At 35.3% G+C, this 20,965-nt stretch overlaps 1 protein-coding gene across 1 annotated transcript in view; it reads left to right on the forward strand.

Annotated features, from left to right (window-relative positions):
- The first annotated feature begins 4,879 nt into the window (after window positions 1-4,879).
- The window catches only part of LOC126721634 (probable glycosyltransferase At3g07620), a 35,818-nt gene continuing 19,732 nt past the window's right edge, over window positions 4,880-20,965 (forward strand). The window contains exons 1-4 of the mRNA XM_050424686.1: window positions 4,880-4,973; window positions 5,161-5,271; window positions 13,905-14,053; window positions 14,245-14,420. Coding sequence (XP_050280643.1) covers window positions 4,880-4,973; window positions 5,161-5,271; window positions 13,905-14,053; window positions 14,245-14,420 — 530 coding nt within the window. The remainder of the gene's footprint in view (window positions 4,974-5,160; window positions 5,272-13,904; window positions 14,054-14,244; window positions 14,421-20,965) is intronic.

Raw genomic sequence — 20,965 nt, forward strand, 5'->3', positions numbered from 1 at the left:
TCTCCTTCTCTACAAGAGCCTCTGTCCCTCATAATCTAAAACTCTAATTTTCTTACAAACTCTCTCGTCCTCTCCAATGGCACCCAAGACCAAGATGACCTCCTACTTGATTACCAATGAAGTTTTGAACCTCACCCGCTGAGTTGGAGCCACAAGGCTAACTGAGTCCCCTCTATTGCTCTATAGGCCACAAAATCATCTTCCAGAGAATGCATGGATCGGATTGGTGGGTTTTTCAAACTTTTCTCATTTTGCTTTGATCTTCTGTTTTAATCGGTTTTAGACACTTGAATGCTTGGGTTTTGTTGTTGGATGGGTTTAGTTGACAACCTGATGTCCTAGGAGTGGTAGGAATATGTTTAGGACGAGTTTTGATCCATGGAAGGTTGAAAAATGTTGATGAACTCATTCTGTTAACATTTATGCATACGCATGCGTCATGCATGCATGCATGCATGGCCAGACTGTATGCATACACATTCAAGTGTCATGCATACATGTTCATGTTCATAAGTTCATATGGATGCATGCCTTAGCATGCGTACACATACACAAGCCATGAGTACGTATACACAAGTCATGCGTACGCATGGTTATGCTTAAAAACTCTATTTTTTGTCCAGTTTGATTTTTTCCACTTATTTTTATCCAATGCGACTCTTATGTTCCAGTTTTTGTCTTCTACAGAGTTTATTTCCTTACTTGAGTAGGGTTAGTGCCAGTCATCTATTTGCATGGTATCAGACTTTGATGGCCAAGACAAAGGCCTTGGTGAACACAACCGGCTTCAGCCCAATCATGCATTTACTAGTGCAGGCACTTGATGAGAGGTGGTGGGACACTACCCACACATTCCATATTGTTGGGAGGGAGATGACTGTGACTCCTCATGAGTTCCATCGGATGACCGGCTTGAGATCCGAAGGGCCTATAATCAACTTAGAGAGTGATTCAGGCATTTAGCTAGGCATAGACCTACTAGGGTGCGCCTACTCTAGTGAGTGCATCCACTACTTCGATCTGGAGAGGGACTACAGGCCTTTTTCTCTGGCAACTCTAGATGATTATGCCTTTTTGCTGTATCTGCTAGGGGCATATCTCTTTGCCAATGGAGGTTAGATGGTGTCTCCGAGGTAGCTGGCTCGATCTCTTTCGTGATTTTGAGCATGCTCAAGAGGCAAACTAGGGCCATGCTTACCTTGCCTACCTCTACTCGATCATGGATACTCTAAGTCGAAGGACTCTATGTTAGCTGGCGGGGCCTTGGAAGCTCCTTGAGGTTAGACCCTTTTCTTTTTCTCATGTTGTTTCACAAATTGTACTTTGCACTCTTACAGACTATATTTGTTTCATATGTCTTCTAGGTTTACAAACTACATTTCACGCTTTTGCAAACTGACCTTACTTTCTTGCAAACTATCATCTTGCAAACTATATCTATTCTTGTTCTTCCAAACTATTATCTTGCAAATTGTATCTGTTCTTGTTCTTGCAAAAGATCATCTTGCTCTATTCTTGTTCTTGCAAACTATCATATTGCAAACTGTATTTGTTCCTGTTCTTTCCTTACAGCCATTGGGCCTTGACTTATGGCTTCGTATCCCATGGAGCGGGTATGGACCTGAAGGTCTTTCCATCAGTCTAGGCTCATCTCAATAGTCTTTCCTCCAACTTGGTGAGTAAAAAAGAAATCCTCTTGTTTAGTCATCATTGCATACCTCAAAGTTTCTTTCTAATCACAAGTGTCTTTGCAGATTGTTTGGGGACCTTAGGCAAGTATTCCTCCTGTTGGTGTTCTGGATTTAAAGGCAACTACCTATACCTAGCTAAGCGAGTTTCTTGCCAGTTGGTGGGTGAGGATGCACCTCAAGTTCCCATGGATCCTCCCGCATTCATGCTTGCCCACTCTTAATGACTGATGCTAAGTACTAGCTGTGGAGGGATGGCATTGCCTATGCAGAGCAACTCCTAGGTGATCTCGACTTGTGAACTCATATTATATTCACGCATTCTATCAAACACTTGGCTTGCATCTTTCATACTCTCGTCTTCTTTACACTCCAATTAATTTGTTAGTTCGTGGTTTTCTTTTCTTTCTATACACATTAATGTTCTCAAGCACAAGCACATACAAAGCAATTTTGAAACACTCTTCTCCTCACACTTATACACACTCAGCCAAAACAACAAACTATAACATAGCACCTCCCTTATTGTAGTGACTAAAACTTTACCCCAAACAAGAAATAATAAAAAATAAAAAATTTAGGCTTGCAATTCAAAGTCAGGCTCCAGTACGTAATTAAAAAAAAAAAAAGGAAATAACGAAGTTGTGTTGGGGATGTAATTCAATCAATAAACATTTAGTTCAAGAAAAAAGCTTGTGGATATGGCAATGTAATATGAGATAAATAGGCTAGGCTAGTCTAGGCTATGCTAGGGAGGGTATAATAGCCATGATTTTCTTAGTCTAACAAATGTGAATGAAGCACAATACAATGCAATGGGGTTGATTATTAGTAATAGAAAGCAATTAATTTACAAGCCTGGCAATAATCTCATCTTTTGATTTCGGGTCTCAAGGAAAGAAACCCTAACAAAAAAAAAATCCCACATGGAGAAATCCTTCTTCGACTTGATTTCTAGATTGGTAGAGTAGGGGTGTCCAGACTCGACCATGGCCCAAAAAACCAATCAACCCGTCTGACATTGACCCGATTTCAGCCTGAATCGAAGTTCAAGTTAGTCGGTAGTGGGTTTTCAATTCCAAGAACTGACATCGGCGGGTTGAGTGGCGGATTTGCTTCTCCAAAACTCGAACAACCTAAACCCAATTGGAGCTATATAAAAATCTGGCCAAATCCTGCAAAAACAAGCTAGATTTGGCAAGTTCTCGACCAGTTTTGGCAAGTTCTCAACTAGATCCAGCTAAATCCCAACCATTTTTAGCCAAAAAATGCAGATTGCTGCGAAAAAAATGCAGATTCCGGCGACATTTTTGCAAATTCCGATGACGTTTTTTAGATTCCGACGACCGACCAAACCAATCGACACTCACCCTCACCAGAAACTGACTAGACTGATTGATGCTGATGGTTAGTTTCAAGTTCCTTCGCCCTCCACCCGATGCCGACAGGTCGAGTTCAAGTTGGGTCCAAAACCAACCCGGCCCGACCCATGGACAAGCCTATGGTAGAGGCCAAACTTTGTTAGTGATGGTGGTGGTGGTTGTGCAGATGAGAGAGATTTTGAACTTGAGTGCAGGTTCATTATTTTTGGCTTACGGGCTATTTTAGAAATTGAAAATAGGTAAATAGTTGTTTTCAATTTCCTTAGTATTTTGAGATTTGAAATCAATTTTTGTTTTCTATTTGATTTTGGTCACCAAATAAGTTTTTTGGATTAAAAAAAATGATAAATAAATAAATAAAAATAAAAAATAAAAAAAAACCAAAATTTGAAAGTAGAAAATAGAGGCAAAAAAATGGTTACTAAACATAGCCATAGTCTCTCTATCTTTCTCTAGGAAAAAAAAAAAAAAAAAAAAAGCGGTTACTAAACTTGGTTCTTTTAGGTGGAAATAAGCGCAAAACATTTCTTGCCCAAAATAATGATTGCGTTGCGTTCGCACTGCCAGTTGTCAAAACCCACTAGTGTTGTTATAGTTACTCATGATATTGTGTCCAATTGTTGATCGCATTCCACATATACAAATTCAAGCAAAATTGTCAATATAACTTATTATTCAATCTCAATCTCATAATAGCAACAATTAATGTTGAATACATGTTACAAGATTCGTTGAAACCCCAATAAGAAAATATCTCCTAATTGTACGTGGTTTCGAGGTGAAATACAACTTTTGTGAAATATCATTATTTAATTCATAATTTTGTATCTTATGAAACTGATTTTATTTATTAATTTATGTTCTTAGATACATCACTCAACAAATTGGTGAATCAAACCCAGCAGAAAAATTGTCAGGATCTAAAGTGATGAAGGAGTAAAAAAGCTCACCTTCATAGCTCTGAAGTTTACTCTAATCTTGACTTCCCTAATCCTGTTGTCATAGTCTCGCCATTGCCTCCATCCTCACTATTGATACGACCCTCTTGGCCACGAGCTGCACCTAATTTCTGGTTATACTTTGAGGGATAATCAGGACCTTCCTAACCAAGAAGCAAAACTTGGTTTTTGGGTTTGATAAATTCTAATCTCTCTTTATTATTCAATATTCATAATAGGTCATATATAGGCTTACAACTGAACCTAAAAATAAACCAACACCTAAACGATCACGATAGAAACAATTCCTACAACTGCTATCCTACTGATCTGATAAGGATAAAGGCAATTTCTATCCTTCTAAATAACAAATACTTATAAATTGAAATGTTAGATAACAACCAATAGCTAAGATAAAGATAACTCCTAAGCAATTCAATCAATAGCAGATAATTAAAAGCTTTCATATGCTAACAGTTTATTTCATATAATTTATCTTTCTGTTTTGTTTTTTCAGATGATTGAATTTTTTTTTTTTCAATGTCATTAGTTTCGTAGGCAAACAAGTAAAGAAATGATGATTTTGGGTTTGTTTTATTTTAAACCCAAAGTTTGTAAAGTAACAAATTAAACTTTGAAGTTCCAAAAAGTAGCAAAATAAGCCCTAATTCCATTATAGTGCCACACGTTTCTGGTATACTAAATGAAACAGGTTTTCTTAAAAAAAAAAAAAAAAAACCTATCTTAGTAAACAAATTTTAACTCCTATACAAGAAGAATGCAAATCTTCTGTACCACTTTATGTTCTACCAATCACTACTTACTCCTCCACTCACACAGGGTGATCAGCTTCCCTCTACCGTTTGGCTGCATGCCACCAGCAGCTCACCGGACACCACTGCCACCGGTAAAGTTAAGTTCTTACAATTGGGTAAGACGGTTAAGTGTTGGTGGGAGAAATGTGGGTAAGTGTTGATTAGAGAATGATTCATTTTAAGTTGGTTCTGAGTAGGGCAAAATGCATGAGTTGGTTCTGAAGTTTTGCTGAAATGGAAATGTGATGTTGTGAGGCTTAAAAGGAGTGGATCCATTGTTTGTATATATTATTAGTGTATAGCCTAAAATTATAATATCATTTGCTCTCTTGTACAGATTTTTCTGAAATACCATTTTTTGGTGTCGGCGGATTGATGATGGTGCACGGCCTGAAGGAGCAGGTGGCGGACGATGGCAGGAAGCAGCTTGATGATGGCACTATAAATTGTCTCTCTCGGATTGAGACTAAGTCTAAGACCTGTCACGCTAAAATGCAAATTAATTTGTTACTTTTTGAGATTTTGTAGTTTAATTGAATGAATTTGTTACTTCTGAAAAATTACGTTTGAATTTCTTACCATCAGGGCTGGCCCACAGATTTGGAGGTCTTCCGCAATATCATCAAATGTTGCATTTTTGTTACTGTATTACTTAAATTATATATATCTAATGTTTTATATCGTAATTTAAGAAAAAAACATCTATTTATTTTACTTTTTAATATAATTTTTTTTGGGGAAAAATGCTAGAATTATAACAAATTTTACAGTAATACTTCAAGAAGACAATTAATAAACAAATATTTGAAATTTGAATGAATTATGCCTAAAATATGATAAATTTTATAACTTGAGGCTTGCAAAGTTGTAACACTAATCACAAAAAATAATTCAAAAATACTTTAATAAGTTGTTGAAGTCCACCAATTATATCTATTGTCACATCAATTTATAGAGGTAATTTTTAAAATTTATAGCATTTTTAAGATTTTCCTATTTGAATTATTTCTTTTGATTAGTAACACATCTATTTCACTATTTGTAAGACTTATGTATTTAATTCGTCTTATCTTTAGCATTACTATATTCTTTGGGCTTTTTGAAAATGGTGGAAAAATGTAGAACTAATTTTTTTTTGTCTCCAAAATATATATAAAGAAACTATTTCCCCCCCCCCCCCCCCTAAATTTGAGGCTCTTTCTCTAGTAGGGGGCCCTAGGTGATGGTGGCCAACCTAGGGCTGGCCCTAGTTACCCTTCATAAAGTATAGGAATTGACATAAAATTTTCTCATAATTTTTATGGGTTGAAAAGAAACAACATCCATGGAACAATTTCATTTGTTTTTCTTAATTTATATTGAAATAAAGATTATTCATAAATTCTTGAAGGCTAGGGCTTGGGGAAGTATGGAGCAGGACGGAGCTAAGCATTGGCATTGGCGGGCAATGCCCCCACCCACCCCCAATGTATAGGAACTAACAATTTGGTTCAATAAAGGGTAAATTGCAATTATTAATTGGACAAAATTTAGGTACAGTACTTTAGATGTTATTCTTTAGGTTCTCATCTTAAGATTTAACCATGTGGCAACTTAATTAAAAAATACACTCTCATCCCATGAGGAAAAATCCACATGGTAGAATCTTAAAATGAAAACTTAAGAAACAGCACCTAAGTATTGTACCTAAGTCTTACCCATTGCAAATTATACCCCTAAAATTTGGGGGTGTTTGGATTTTACACCCTAAAATTTCAGACCTTGGATTTAATACCCTGAAATTTGAAAGTGTTTTGATTTTACACCCTGACGTTTCATAATTTAGATTTTACCCCCTAAATTTAGGGGTATTTGGATTTTAAACTTCCAAATTCTAAAATTTTAGGGTGTAAAATCCAAACACCATCAAACTTTAGGGAGTAAAATCTAAATACTCCAAAATTTTAAGAAGTTAAATCCAAATACTAAAATGTTAGGGTGTAAAATCCAAACACTCACAAACTTTAGGGGGGTAAAATCCAAATTCTGACACTTCAAAATGTAAAATCCAAACATTCCCAAACTTTAAGAGTGTAATTTGCAATTTACTCTTCAATAAAATTATACTTACACTCCCTTAACAATATTGTAGGGATGCGTTTTGGACCCTAAACCCAAAGTATGATTTGATCCAAGCCCAATAAGTCCAATACAATGAATTTGTAGAGAGTAGGTTGGAAAAGTAGGCTCTAATGAATGTGATAATAGTTAGAATGGATTTTAAAAGATAATCAAACAAAAATGGATTTGAGTTATCTAAGTAAATTTGTCCTCAGCACAATTCGAGGAGGTCTGTTCTAGTATATATTGATTGAAAATGGTTACAGATGTAGTTCAAGTTGCTATAGTGCTTTCTCTTACAAATTTCCAATCCCTTTCTCTCATTGCTTCTTTCTTCTTTTATACTATTTCCTCCTTTCATCTCCACCCTCCACGTGTAGGCCAGATGGTTAATCTTGATACTTATCCCATCAGCACCTTCCTAAAATCTTTAGGTAGTAACTGTAAGGCTAAAAACCACTGTTCAGGTATCACCTCCACATTAATGTGGCCAGAGAATTAGCTGCAAAGTAATTAATGTGGTGGTAGTAGCTTTCTCCTTAGATATCTTAGGACTCTCCTCTGTACTTTGTTTTTACAATGCTTATCCGTGTCAGCAGAACTTCCTAGAACATCCCCCTGGACGGCAGACCACCTATTTGGACCTCAGCTTTGGTTAGCTGAGGTGACATTTGTCCTCGCCCTACCCTCTTGTGCCATTATGACCAAAACTGACCTCGTCATCTACTAACACGGGCTTCCTTGATAATGTTTACTCCTTCTCGGACGATCTCTAGTCCTCGGCTTGGGATTTAGGCCCATTACATACATGGATAATGAGCTCCTGGGCCCAATACCCCTACAAATATCATCAATCCTTTTAAAGACCATAAAAAATTTATAGATCTAAAATTTAAAACAAAATTAACAAACCCCCCAAAAATTAGTATAATAACAAAAATTACTAAATAGTAAATCTAAAAAGAATTTAAGCCCCATTAACCAGTTTTACCCAAATCAAACAACCCAGCTTTTGAAAAAAAAAAAAATTTAAACAAAATAATTTTTCTCTTACCTAGTTGCAAATGCACACATTGAAGACAAAAATAAATAAATAAATAAATCTTATGCGGCTAAGCAGCCTAACCGAGAGAGAAGAAAATGAAAACTATAGAGCGAACATTTTCAACTATGACTATCATCAAAACTAAAATTCACAACAAAATGGAAGATGAATTTTTTTTTTAATTTTTTTTATTTATAGATGCTATGATGTTATTCATTGAAAAAGGACATCATTGCAACAAAAAACTAATAATAATTGCATTGTAATATATTACGAAACAATGATTTTGTATCTTATCTTCATTGACGGTTTGTTAATACTAAATAAATGAGGGTTGTAAACTTAATTTATATTGGAGGTGAAGGCTGGAGGGTTGGAAAACTTAATTTATATGGCAATTTAAAGTATCTGATTTAAATATCATCATCTGATGATGGCATCTCATTTGTAAATTTATTATAGTGGAAGTTGTAATACCCTTAACAATATACTCCATTTTAAATTAACACTATTCTTTAAAAATTTATAATTAAAAAGATTCAATTAATGATTGAAAAATATTTTCCATTTTTTTTTCAAATTTTTTTAACAAAAGTTGACGGAAATGCCTTAATTGAATAAATGAGGGTTGTAAACTTAATTTATATTGGAGGTGAAGGCTGGAGGGTTGGAAAACTTAATTTATATGGCAATTTAAAGTATCTGATTTAAATATCATCATCTGATGATGGCATCTCATTTGTAAATTTATTATAGTGGAAGTTGTAATACCCTTAACAATATACTCCATTTTAAATTAACACTATTCTTTAAAAATTTATAATTAAAAAGATTCAATTAATGATTGAAAAATATTTTCCATTTTTTTTTCAAATTTTTTTAACAAAAGTTGACGGAAATGCCTTAATTGAATAAATCTGAAACTTTAAGGATTGAAATGAACGAAAGCTAAAGTTAGAAGGTTGAAATGAAATCTGAAGAAATTTAGAGGACCGGCTTTGTATTTTAGCCAGGAAAAAGAAAATGTTGTGCAATCCCAGTTGGGTTGATACATACACAACCCATTTAGAAAACATGACCCAAAATTATTGACATAATTTGATATTTATAAGCATATAAATTATAAAAAAAAAAAAAAAAAATTCTACATAATAAAAATATAACATCAACTAAAATAATAGTATCATACAATTTGAAAGTTTTTGTTTCAATCCAATAAAGCTCTTCCCAAATTTAATTATACACAATAAATAAATAAATAAATAAATAAAGAGGTTTTTTTTTTTCTTTATTTTTGGCTGAAAGGATTAGGACCCTAGTTTCAATAATATTAAAAAAAAAGTATTAATATAGTCCTTTTATATATTTGTAAATCAATAGAAAACATCATATTTGTAAATATTTTTCAGGTAGGTTTTGGTGAAAGGACTTTCAATTGTACGTAGTCATTCTTCATTCTATATTCGTGTTGTGGCTTGTTTACGTACATTTAATTTTCTCTGTAAATGAGAATATAAATGCAAATCTAGAAGTTGCCCAAGCTTGTCGGTGATTTGTAATCAATACATAGAAGAGTATCAATGTTTAGTTAAATGTAACTCACAGAAGTCTATGTCTAAATTTTGGTGCATCCCAAATATAACGCTCTCGTGTTTGTTGAACATTAAACTACAACAAAATTGGGTTTTCGAATTATCAGATGAAAAAATAATATAGGAGGTTATTGGTTAAAATATATCGAAGGTTATAGTTAAGGATCACAATCACATACCCCATTTCAATTATTTTATGCCTTCGTAAATGGCAACCATATAAATAAATTAAGGAAGAATTAATTTTTTTTTTTTTTTTTTGAAGTAATACATGCAGATGCATGCTTTTAAATAGGAGATATCTAGATCATCAAAAAAAATAAGTAAATAAATAAATAAATAGGAGATATCTTAGAATTCGTCTATTAGATGAGGGGTAAAGGGAAAAAAAACTTGCTAAAGGAAATTATTAGGTAAGGAACCCCACAAAAAGTTTAAAAGAAAAAAAAAAATCCCAAACTTCTACTGATTATTATACATATTAGGCAAGGTTTGTTAAGCCAAGAATATGGGTCACATCAAAGAATTTATTTATTTTTATATATATTTTTCACATATCAGAGAACTGGATTAGGCTATTGTTATTGATATCTCAACAATATCTAGATATTGTAGCCAAAAACAATATCTAGATATTAATATTAGCTGATATTTTCTATGGTATCTGACGATATATATTTGATTGTTTTACCAGGTTGATATATTTTGTTTTTGATAAATTCTCAAAATTTTCCTTATATTTTTTTATATATATAATATAGTTTACTTTATCATATATTTTTGTGGTATTTCCAATATTTTCTATATTTACAGAGATATATTATGAAATCTAGGGGTGGCAATTTATGTTCATGTGTCGGATTCGTGTTGTGTTAACTCATACGTATCCGACTATATAAGAGTCAATATGACTATATATTTTAATTAAATTAAAGAACTTAATATACGGTACCTAAATTTTTCGCTCATGAAAAAACTCCAAGCTTAGTCAGGCTCGGGGTATGGTCACTTGGCCCCTTAAGCCACTGATCAGGAAACATAACACACAAAAGTGTGTGTAATTCTACATAAAAATGAAGGTAAAACCATTAGTTCATGAAAAAGATTTAAGAGAACATACTTTGTCACAATTTACACACATATTAAGTGGTGACTGAATTACTTTTTATTAAGTACCAATAATGTGGAATCCATGTGTAAGTGTTATAATTAAATTACAAGTTGACATATGCACAAGTTGTGGTAAAATGTATGGCTCTAGAACAGGTGTTAGTTTAGGGATTTGTTTCTTCTTTTGTGGGTCTTGCTTAGGGTTTTGTTTAGTAATTGTCACTCTAGATAGGTTCTTGTGGATGGTTTGGAGGAGAAGAATTTAAGAGAGACGAAACTAAAGAGAAAAGAGTAGACTATAGAAAAACTGAGAGAGAGGAGAAGAAAGTCAGAGAATCAGAAAATGAGTACTCCCCATTGTGAAGATGGTACCATTCAAGTGGGAAAAAAAAATAAAGGAACCATAAAATGTGACAAAAGTGCAGTTACATATGATGTTGGTACCATCAAATGTGAGAAATAAATAAGAGAACTATCGAATGTGACAAAAGTACAGTCACATGTGATGTTAGTACTGCGCTTTATGAGACTGGTACCATAAAATGTGAGGAAAAAAAATAAGGGAACCACTGAATGTGACAAAAGTATAGTCACATGTGATGTTGGTACTACGCAATGTGAGGATAGTACCATAAAATGTGAAAAAAATAAGGGAACTATCGAATGTGACAAAAGTACAGTCACATGTGGTGTTGGTATTGCGTAATGTGCGGATGGTACCATCAAATGTGAGAAAAAATAAGGGAACCACAAAATGTGACAAAAGTACAGTCACATGTAATGTTGGTACTGTGCAATGTGAGGATGATACCATCAAATATGAGAAAAAAATAAGGGAACTACCGAATATGACAAAAGTACAGTCGCATGTGATATTGGTACTGCACAACGTAAGGCTGGTACCATAAAATGTGAGGAAAAAAAATAAGGGAACCATCGAATGGAACAAAAGTACAGTTACATGTGATGTTGGTACTGTGCAATGTGAGGATAGTACAATCAAATGTGAGAAAAAAATAAAGGAACCACCAAATGTGGCAAAATACAGTCACATGTGATGTTGGTACTGCACAATATGAGGATGGTACAATCAAATATGAGGAAAAAAAAAAAAAAGGAACTACCCAATGTGGCAAAATACAGTCACATGTGATGTTGGTATTGCACAATGTGAGGATGATATCATCAAATATGAGAAAAATATAAATGAACCACCAAATGTGGCAAAATACAGTCACATATGATATTGGTATTGCATAATATAAGGATGGTACAATCAAATGTGAGAAAAAAAAATAAAGGAACTACCAAATGTGGCAAAATACAGTCACATGTGATTTTGGTACTGCACAATGTGAAGATTGTACCATCAAATGTGAGAAAAAAAAATAAAGGAATCACTGAATGTGACAAAAGTACAGTCACATGTGATATTGGTACTACGCAATGTGAGGATGGTATCATCAAATGTGAGAAAAAATAAGGGAACTACCAAATGTGACAAAAGTACAATCACATGTGATGTTAGTACTATACAATGTGAAGATGGTACTATCAAATGTGAGAAAAAAAATATAAAGGAACCACCGAATGTGACAAAAGTACAGTCACATGTGATGCTAGTACTACACAATGTGAGAATGGTACCATCAAATGTGAGAAAAAATAAGGGAATCACTGAATGCGACAAAATTACAATCACATGTGATGTTAATACTACACAATGTGAGGATGGTACCATCATATGTGAGAAAAAAAAAATGAAGGAATCACCGAATGTGACAAAAGTACATTCACATGTAATGTTGGTACTGTACAATGTGAAGATGGTACTATCAAATGTGAGAAAAAAAATAAGAGAACCATTGAATGTAACAAAAGTACAATAACATGTGATGTTAGTACTACAGAATATGAGAATGGTACCATCAAATGTGATATTTTGATAACCTGATATAACAGGTTATTTACTAATGGATACCATACCCAAAAAAAAGAGGGGTACCGTAGAATTACCCACAAAATACATATGGAAAATTCTTCATCGGCTATACTTTTGTTTATTTAATTAGCTACTTCAACCATTTTGTTTTTTTTTTTTTTTTTTATTGTTTTTTTTTTGTATAATCAGCTATTTCGACCAAGTTGCTTGACTCCAGACTTCATTGAATCTCAACAACAATATTAATAGAGGGAAGCGTAACAAAACTTTATAAATAGTAAATTTTCCTTGTAAGGTGTCCTCTTTTTATTAGTATTATTTTTAAATTATTTAGGAAAAACAATTTCCAGTTCAACAGCTATATTTGGGTTGTTTCAAAACCCCATTTATTGAGGGGTGGATAATCTTGTAATGTCAGTTCTTTATTATCAAGAATGGTGCATTTTTTTTTTTTTTTTTTTTTTTTTTTGATAACAAAACCATAGTAGAACAATGTTATATATATATATATATATATATATATATTTGAAATCTTGCTTGAATTGATAGTGCAAGGAGAAAAATGGAATTATAAATTTAAAAAAAATAATGAAAAAAAAAAAAAAAAGAGAGTGGTACAGTATAGCTACGAATTATATTCCTCAAAAAATGGGTCTTCACTCTTTTGGTGACTCCATCCTTTTCGCATTTGTCAAGAAGCTTGTCTGAATTGTTATTATTATTGTTATTATTTTAATGGGAAATTCTTTTTTTTTAAAATTTTAATGGGAATTTCTAATTGTTTTGGTAATTATTGTTTTTAATTATTGCCATCTCGAACCTATATTCAAATTATAATAGATTCTCAAAACAAAAAAAAAAAATTTCAAATTATAATACAAAGTTTACCCTTTTATTTTATTTTTTTGAAATTTTTTTTGGTACTTTATTCATTGCAAAGAAGTGATCAAGTGAATTTTTTCAATGCCTTTTGCACTCTTATATGAGTTATATCTACATTATTCGCAATTTGAAATTTCTGCAACATTTAATGCAGTTTTACTGCTTATTTAATGTTAATTGAACCTCCTTAAGAATTGAGCAAGGAAAATACAAAACTATCCTCCATTATGAGGAGTACACTTGTTAGCAGACCCATAGAAGGTGTTGCTAAATGCCAATGAAGGCGGTTTTCTCATATAACCGTAGACTCTTTGCAACAGCCACATAATCTGTGTGTGTGTAAGCAAGAGAGAGAGAGATGAGGAGAAATACAAATGTTATTGGGTTTTCTGTGGCTTCCTTTGCTGTAGTTTCTGTGATGGTAATAACAAAGTTTTCTTCCAAAGGACTGTATTGGTCTAATTTCTCATCATATGCAGGGACATGGACTACTTTTCTTGGGGTTACTTCTGATCCTTCTTCATCGCAGACAAATTCAGCATTCCCTTCATTCATTGCTGTAATCTTCATTTTGTCTATAATTATTCATCCGTTTCTATATCTTCATTATTCATTATTTTACTACGAGAGAAATGATGCATATATCCGATCTATTAGATAATTATTACTTCTACGCATATATTTGCATGCCTAAATGTAAATTGTGTTCATGTTAGAGGATGTGCCTTATGTTACAAGTACTGTGTGTAGGACAATAGAGCTAAGAATAGGAGAGATGAAAAACTGGAGAGGCTAGAAGCACGTCTTGATAAGGCTCGGGCTTTGATTTGGGAGGCTGGAAGGACAGATAACAGTACATTAGCTCTTGAAGATGCAGATTATGTTCCGCATGGTGACATTTACAGGAATGCAATCGTCTTTCATCGGTACTGAATTCTATACATGTTAATATCTGTAAGGTTGAATTTAATCAACCATTTTATTGGCTTTATTCCGTGCCAAATTTGCTTGTATTTCAGCATTTAGTAACCCTGTATTTAGGTGGGTTTGTTGTAAGGGTAGTGAGTGAGATAGAGAGTTAATTGCTCAAGAGTGTGCAAGAAAACAGAGACTCGCGGCTTCAAGCCGCCAGACGCAGCACACGTGCCAAGTGTGCCAGAAGGTGAACAGTCATGCTAGCTGGAGCACTACAAGACAAAACAGGACAACTGGCCATACGGTTATCTCACGACTGGATCTCGCGACTCAGTCAAGTCGCGAGGTCAAGCCGTGAGCCACCCCTGTTTTGTAAAACCTGACGTTTCACATTCCTCTCTCACTCTAGTATAAATACCATTTATACCCATAAATGAAAGAGAGCTTCCAGAGAGAATTTTGAGAAAGAAACCCTAACGAAAAATAAGATTGATTCACCTACAATCTATACATTAGAGTCTCTTCAAATTCCTCAACTCTCTTCCTCTCCATTGTCAAATCCTTAAGAGACATTTTACCAAAACCTTGTTCTCACCATATTCATCACTGCGAGAGAGCTGTTTGGTTTTCTGGGAAGCAGTTAGGAAGGAACCAATTTACATTGGTTGATGCTATGGTCTAGTAGTGGAATCCGAGAAGCTAAAAAAGAAAAAGGTTCGACGCAACCTCGTTGGAGCAAGAAGCTTGGAGGGCTTAGGTGCACTGGGTAGATTAGGCTTGGATTGTTTACCACTTAGAGGGCGGCGGAGAGGTTTTACGCCAAGGGTTTCGATTTCCTTTTCGATAACACATCGCGTGTTGTCTTTGTGTTTGCATCTTCCTTCCCTTTTATCTTTGCCTTTTATTATCTGCTGTGGATTGTGATTTTAATTTGGTTTAGATAGTTTATCCAATTCTACATTATAGCTTGTGTTCATTTTCCGCACACTAGTTGTTTGACATAAAACTTGAATTGGTTAATTTGTTAATTGGGGGTCTAAACGTTCAAGGGTGTTTACACACATATTTGAACTTTCATTTGGTATCAGAGCGGGTACACTTCTAGTGGTTTCATTACCATTGTGTGATCCTTGACTCCCTTTTGAGATGGATCGGTCTCAATCCCTAAATGCACCTCCATATTTTGATGGTACTAATTATGCTTTTTGGAAGGTTCGCATGAGAGCTTTTCTATGTTCTATTGATGAATCTGTTTGGGATGCTATTGAGATAGGTTGGACCAGGCCTGAGGAAGCTAAATCTACATGGGATAAGGTAACACTTGCTGCATCTAATGCTAACGGTAAAGCACTCAATGCTATTTTCTGTGGTGTGTCTCCAGATGAATTTCACAAGATCTCTCACATTACCGTTGCTAAAGAAGCATGGGAGATATTGGAGACCACTTACGAAGGCACGAAGAAGGTAAAAGATACCAAGCTGCAAATGTTAACCACTCGGTTTGAGGAATTAAAAATGAGTGAGGATGAGTCCTTTGACTCTTTCTATAGCAAGCTGAATGAGGTGATTGTCAGCAAGTTCAATTTGGGAGAGAAAACGGAGGACTCTAAAATTGTAAGGAAGATCCTTCGATCATTGTCGGAAAGTTTTCGTGCTAAAGTGACAGCGAGTGAAGAGAGCAAGGACCTTGATGACATCAAAGTCCAGGAGCTAGTTGGTTCTCTTCAGACCTATGAGATGTTGCTGCCCAATCAACGGAAGAGTAAATCTCTTGCTCTTAAGACCATTAATGAGAAGGTGGAAGATCATGACTCATCGGGAGAAGATGTGGTTGACCAAGATGTTGCTTACCTTGTAAAAAATTTCAGAAAATTCTTGAAATTCAAAAATAATGGCAAATTTGGTGATAAAGGAAAATTCCAAAGTTCAGGAAGGGAGAAAAGGGAATTAAAAAAGAAAGATGGAAAAGAATCCCAACCTACACAAGGTGTCACTTGTTTCGAATGTAACAGGCATTGACACTTTAAGAAAGAATGTCTGAATTATTTGAAATCGAAAGACAAAGTGTATGCCGCGACATTGAGTGACTCGGATTCATCCGACTCAGAATCTGAGGAAAGCTGTGATGGAGAGGGGAACTACTCAGCTTTTATGACTATTGCTCATATTGAGTCTTCAGACGAGTTGAATCTGCTTGTACGAGACCTTGGAGAACATAGTGATGAAGAATCACTGGGAATTGTTGAAGAATCAGATGCTGAAGAAGATGAAAGCACAGCCAATCTTCAAGAGAATTATAACTCACTCCTGGAGAAGTTGGGTGAGTACACAAGGGTGGCCAAGGCAGTTGTGAGAAAAATGAAGAAGGCAGAGGAGGATTATAAAAGTTTCCTAATCCGATATAGGGAGGCAAAATGTGAGATAGAAACACTGAATGGTGAGCTGTCAGAAGCTTACACAAAAGTGAGATTTCTTGAGCAAGAGGTTGTGCAAGCAAATGCTAAAATTGAGAGGGTCACCACCAAGAAGCTAGATGATGTTATTCCATCTCAAAAGAGCTTTTCAGACAAATCCGGGTTGGGATATACCGGAGGAAGTAGCTCATCTGGAAATGTTACTAAAGAAGTGAAGTTTATAAAGGCCAAAGAATCAGCTGATGTTGGTCCTATTGCTGAGAAGCCCAAGATAGAGGAGAAGAGAAATGTGGGGAACGAACGGCTGTTGAATTCAAAATAATCAATCTGTGGGCAAGTCTGAATCTCGAGCCAAGTCTCGTCCACGACCATAAAAAGGTCCTAGATCAACTTATGTGTGTCATCATTGCGGACTTCAAGGGCATACTCGACCAAATTGTCAAAAGCTGAAAGCAAAGAATAGTGCAACTCCTCAAAGGTCACGAGGACCCAGAAATGATAGAAGAATTTGGGCAGGAGAACCATCGAGAGATCAAAATGGTGATCCCAGAATGATGAAGGTGATGAAGATGATTGGTGCATTCACCAACTGCTTGGAAAGCTTCTCACGAAGGTTTGAAAGCCCTAACTCCCATACCCAATCCTATAAGGAAATCACCCCAAACGCAAGTGACGTGTGGGTGAAAAAGGGTACTCATGCATAAGCATTACAACATGTCCATGCATTAATACTTCCTATGCTTTGCGACGATGTTTGATTGTTTGCTTGTTGTTTATGCTGATGGTTGTTTGCTTGTCTACTTGTGCATACTTTTGATTTTGTTTTTGTTTTTGATCAATATTTTTCTTCTAGTGTCAAAATTCCAAAAATCACATAAAAATTAGAAAATCAAAAAGTTTGATTGACATTGTTGAGTTTTTGTCTCAAAACTTGTTTTTCTTTGTACCTTTGTGCTAATGGCTTTGTGCATTTTCGAGCATATCTTGCTTCATTGCACTCATATCACTGTGGGAGAAATCTTGAAATCTATTTGATTGTTGTAAATAGATCTTCAAACTTGTCATGAATGATTAGTGAATGGTTATGATGATCTTGAGACATGCATAGACTTATGTCTATATATCTTCCCACTCTATATTTTTGTTTTTGCTAAAAAGAGCTCACCAAATGTAAATCTCCAAATGAAAAGAGATTTTGAGCTGCAAAAGTCTGTCGTACATTCTAGTATTTGACTAGGAAAAAGGGTAAGTGACCTAAAATTAAAGTGAATGTTTATTCAAAAAGCCAAAGGCTAGTTCATTAAAGTGGAATATCAAATATCACTCTCACAATGAGAGGTGATTGTCTCAAAAAGGATCAAAAAGATCAAATGTTATGATTGAAAGTGGAGTCAAATGTAAAGCTCTAAGATATGTTATCAAGTTTTGTGGGAGGTCATATATACATATTTCTATAATTGAGATGGATCACATGATCTAGTGCTAATTGTGTATGTCTTGGTTGAATTGATCATTGAAACTTCACATTAGACTAAGGACTATCTCATTGTTGATATCCACACACAACACACAAGTTTATGTTCAATAAATGCCATATTCATTTGTATGATTGTACTTGATGAAATGTGTTTTCACATGCTCAATCCTTGTTAATTCAAGCACAAAAAGATTTTTGAGTGTTTTAGGTGTTTTTGGAAAGTATTTTGTTTAAAACATCTGAAAATTTCAAAAATCCATTTTTACCCTGTTTTGGCGACTCAGTCACGGGTAAGTCCAGTCACGGGTAAGTCAAGTCGCGAGCCTCAGTCGCGTCTTCGCGGGTCATTTTTGGCGACTTGTTCGCGAGTGGAAGGTCCAGTCGCGAGGGTTACTCAGAGATTTTCGCGGCTCAGCTCGCGACTCCCTCGCGGTTAGACCTTCCAGTCGCGAAAAACACTTAGAAAATTTTTTCAAAATTCTGTCTTTGAGTGTTTTGGCAGCTTGACCTGGTGACTTGGTGGCGACTCACTTCAGTCGCGAAAATCGCATGTTTGGCAAAAATAGGGGCAGTTTTTAAATCTTTTTCAGTTTTTCCCTCGAACTTTTGTGACTATTCATCTTCTTTCTCAACTGTCTCCTTCCCAAACACTCCGTGTACCCATTTTCAAACTTCATTGGTGCTTCATTTCTTCTCAAAATCATCAAGAAAAGGTATGGGTCTTGTTATCCTCATCTCATTTTCCCTGCTTAATGAATGTTTTTCTTGCCATTTGGATAGATACTGTGTTCGAAACATTCCTCTCTTTGTTTGATGGGTATGGCTAGTTGTGTTTGTTGTTGTTTTCATCCGTTTTCATGATGATTGGTTACAATGTTTTTTTTTCTTTGTTCTGATATTTGCCTATTGTTGATTCTCAAACTCTTTTGTTAAATGGGTTTGGTATTTGCCTGTTCTGATACTTGCTCCTTTCACTTGTTTGGGTGTTGAAGTTGGCTTGCAGCATTGGTTTACTGTGTTTTTATGATAACATAACGTGTGTGTGATGGCATCTTGAAAGTATTCCTTTAATACAACTTCATTTTCTGAATGTTGTGTCTCATTGCCATGTGCTCTATTTTGGGTGCTCTGATCCTTCATTTTGAAATTTTATGTGGTCTGTTTTATGCTATCCGTTCTTAATGTTCAAATGCTGTCTTTGTATGCATATCATGGTCAGGGTAGACTGTCTAATTGACAGATTTTTGAATCTGTGTCTCTCTATGCTCTATTACACTTTCACTATTTTGCTGCACCTGTCGTATTGTGCACTTTAGTATTGATGGTGGTTTGTTTGGGTCTGAACTGTCTTAAGTTAGTATTTGTGTATTCAATTCTCTGGTTTTCACTCTTATTTGCATCGAAGCTTAGTATTTGTGTATTCAATTCTCTGGTTTTCACTCTTATTTGCATCGAAGCTTAGTATTTGTGTATTCAATTCTCTGGTTTTCACTCTTATTTGCATCGAAGCATGTTGATATTTATCTTGTGTGGTGCTGTTTTTGGTTCTTTGTTGTGGGCCTATTTTCTTGCAGATGACTCGTCGATCCTCTAAGGGAAAAGACATTGTTGCTGACGATCCAGCAACCCCAGTTGCTAAAAGGACTCGACTCTCATCACAGTCATCTCAAGACTCCAATGAGGAGAGGTTTAGAACCCCGATTACCTCACACATCTACTCAAACATCTTTGACAAGTCAACTTCTATAGTGGAACAGGTGGTGGAGTTTAACACCTTAGGGACCATTTTTGTCCCTCGAATCTTTGAGTCACGAGATTAGGCAAACTTGTTTGGGAACTTTGTCGATCCAATGGATGAACTGGTTAAAGAATGCTTCTCCAATGCAAGTGATCTTGGAGTTGAACTTATTTTCTGGGTCAAAGGAAAGGAATTTGGCGTTTCCCCAAACTCCATTGCAGATGTTCTTGGCATCACTAGATCTCAGAATGTGGATCTAACTCCGTATGATGATCGAACTCCAGAGATTCAAGACATTCTACAAATCCTAGGATCTGATCATGAAGTATCCAATACAGGCCCATCCATCAGCACCGCAAAGTTTGCACCAGAGCTGACCACACTGAAGTTGATCATGTTCACTAATCTCTACCCACTGTCCAACACTACATTCATAAATCTTGGGAGAGCTCAATTCCTTTGTGATCTTATTACAGGAGCCCCCATTGATATCTGTGCTCACATCTTTTACACCATGAGGAAGACCGTGGTTCGAACTGCAGCTCGAGGAATTATTCCATTTTGTAGTCTCATCATGAAGCTCATTCTTCGTGAAGGCATTGTTCCTCCCATAGATGGAAAAATGTTGACCCGTCAATGTCCTATTTCCATGCACACTCTTCAAGCTAGCAGAAGTCACTCCTCTAAAACACCAAAGAGTGCACACATCTCTCTGGTTACTCCATCTGCCCCTGAGTCAGAGACACCTGCACATACCACACCTACTTCGCATGCTATTCCTGAAGTTCCACAAGCTAGCATTCTGCAAGCACAGACTGATCCTCATACTGATAGAGTGGGTAGTTTACTTGAACATATTTAGAAACGCATTGATGAGATTGTGACACTTCTCTACTCCACAAACAACCATGTTCAAATGCGTCTCGA

This window comes from Quercus robur, chromosome 4 (assembly GCF_932294415.1).
Source record: "Quercus robur chromosome 4, dhQueRobu3.1, whole genome shotgun sequence".
NCBI classification, from domain to species: domain Eukaryota; kingdom Viridiplantae; phylum Streptophyta; class Magnoliopsida; order Fagales; family Fagaceae; genus Quercus; species Quercus robur.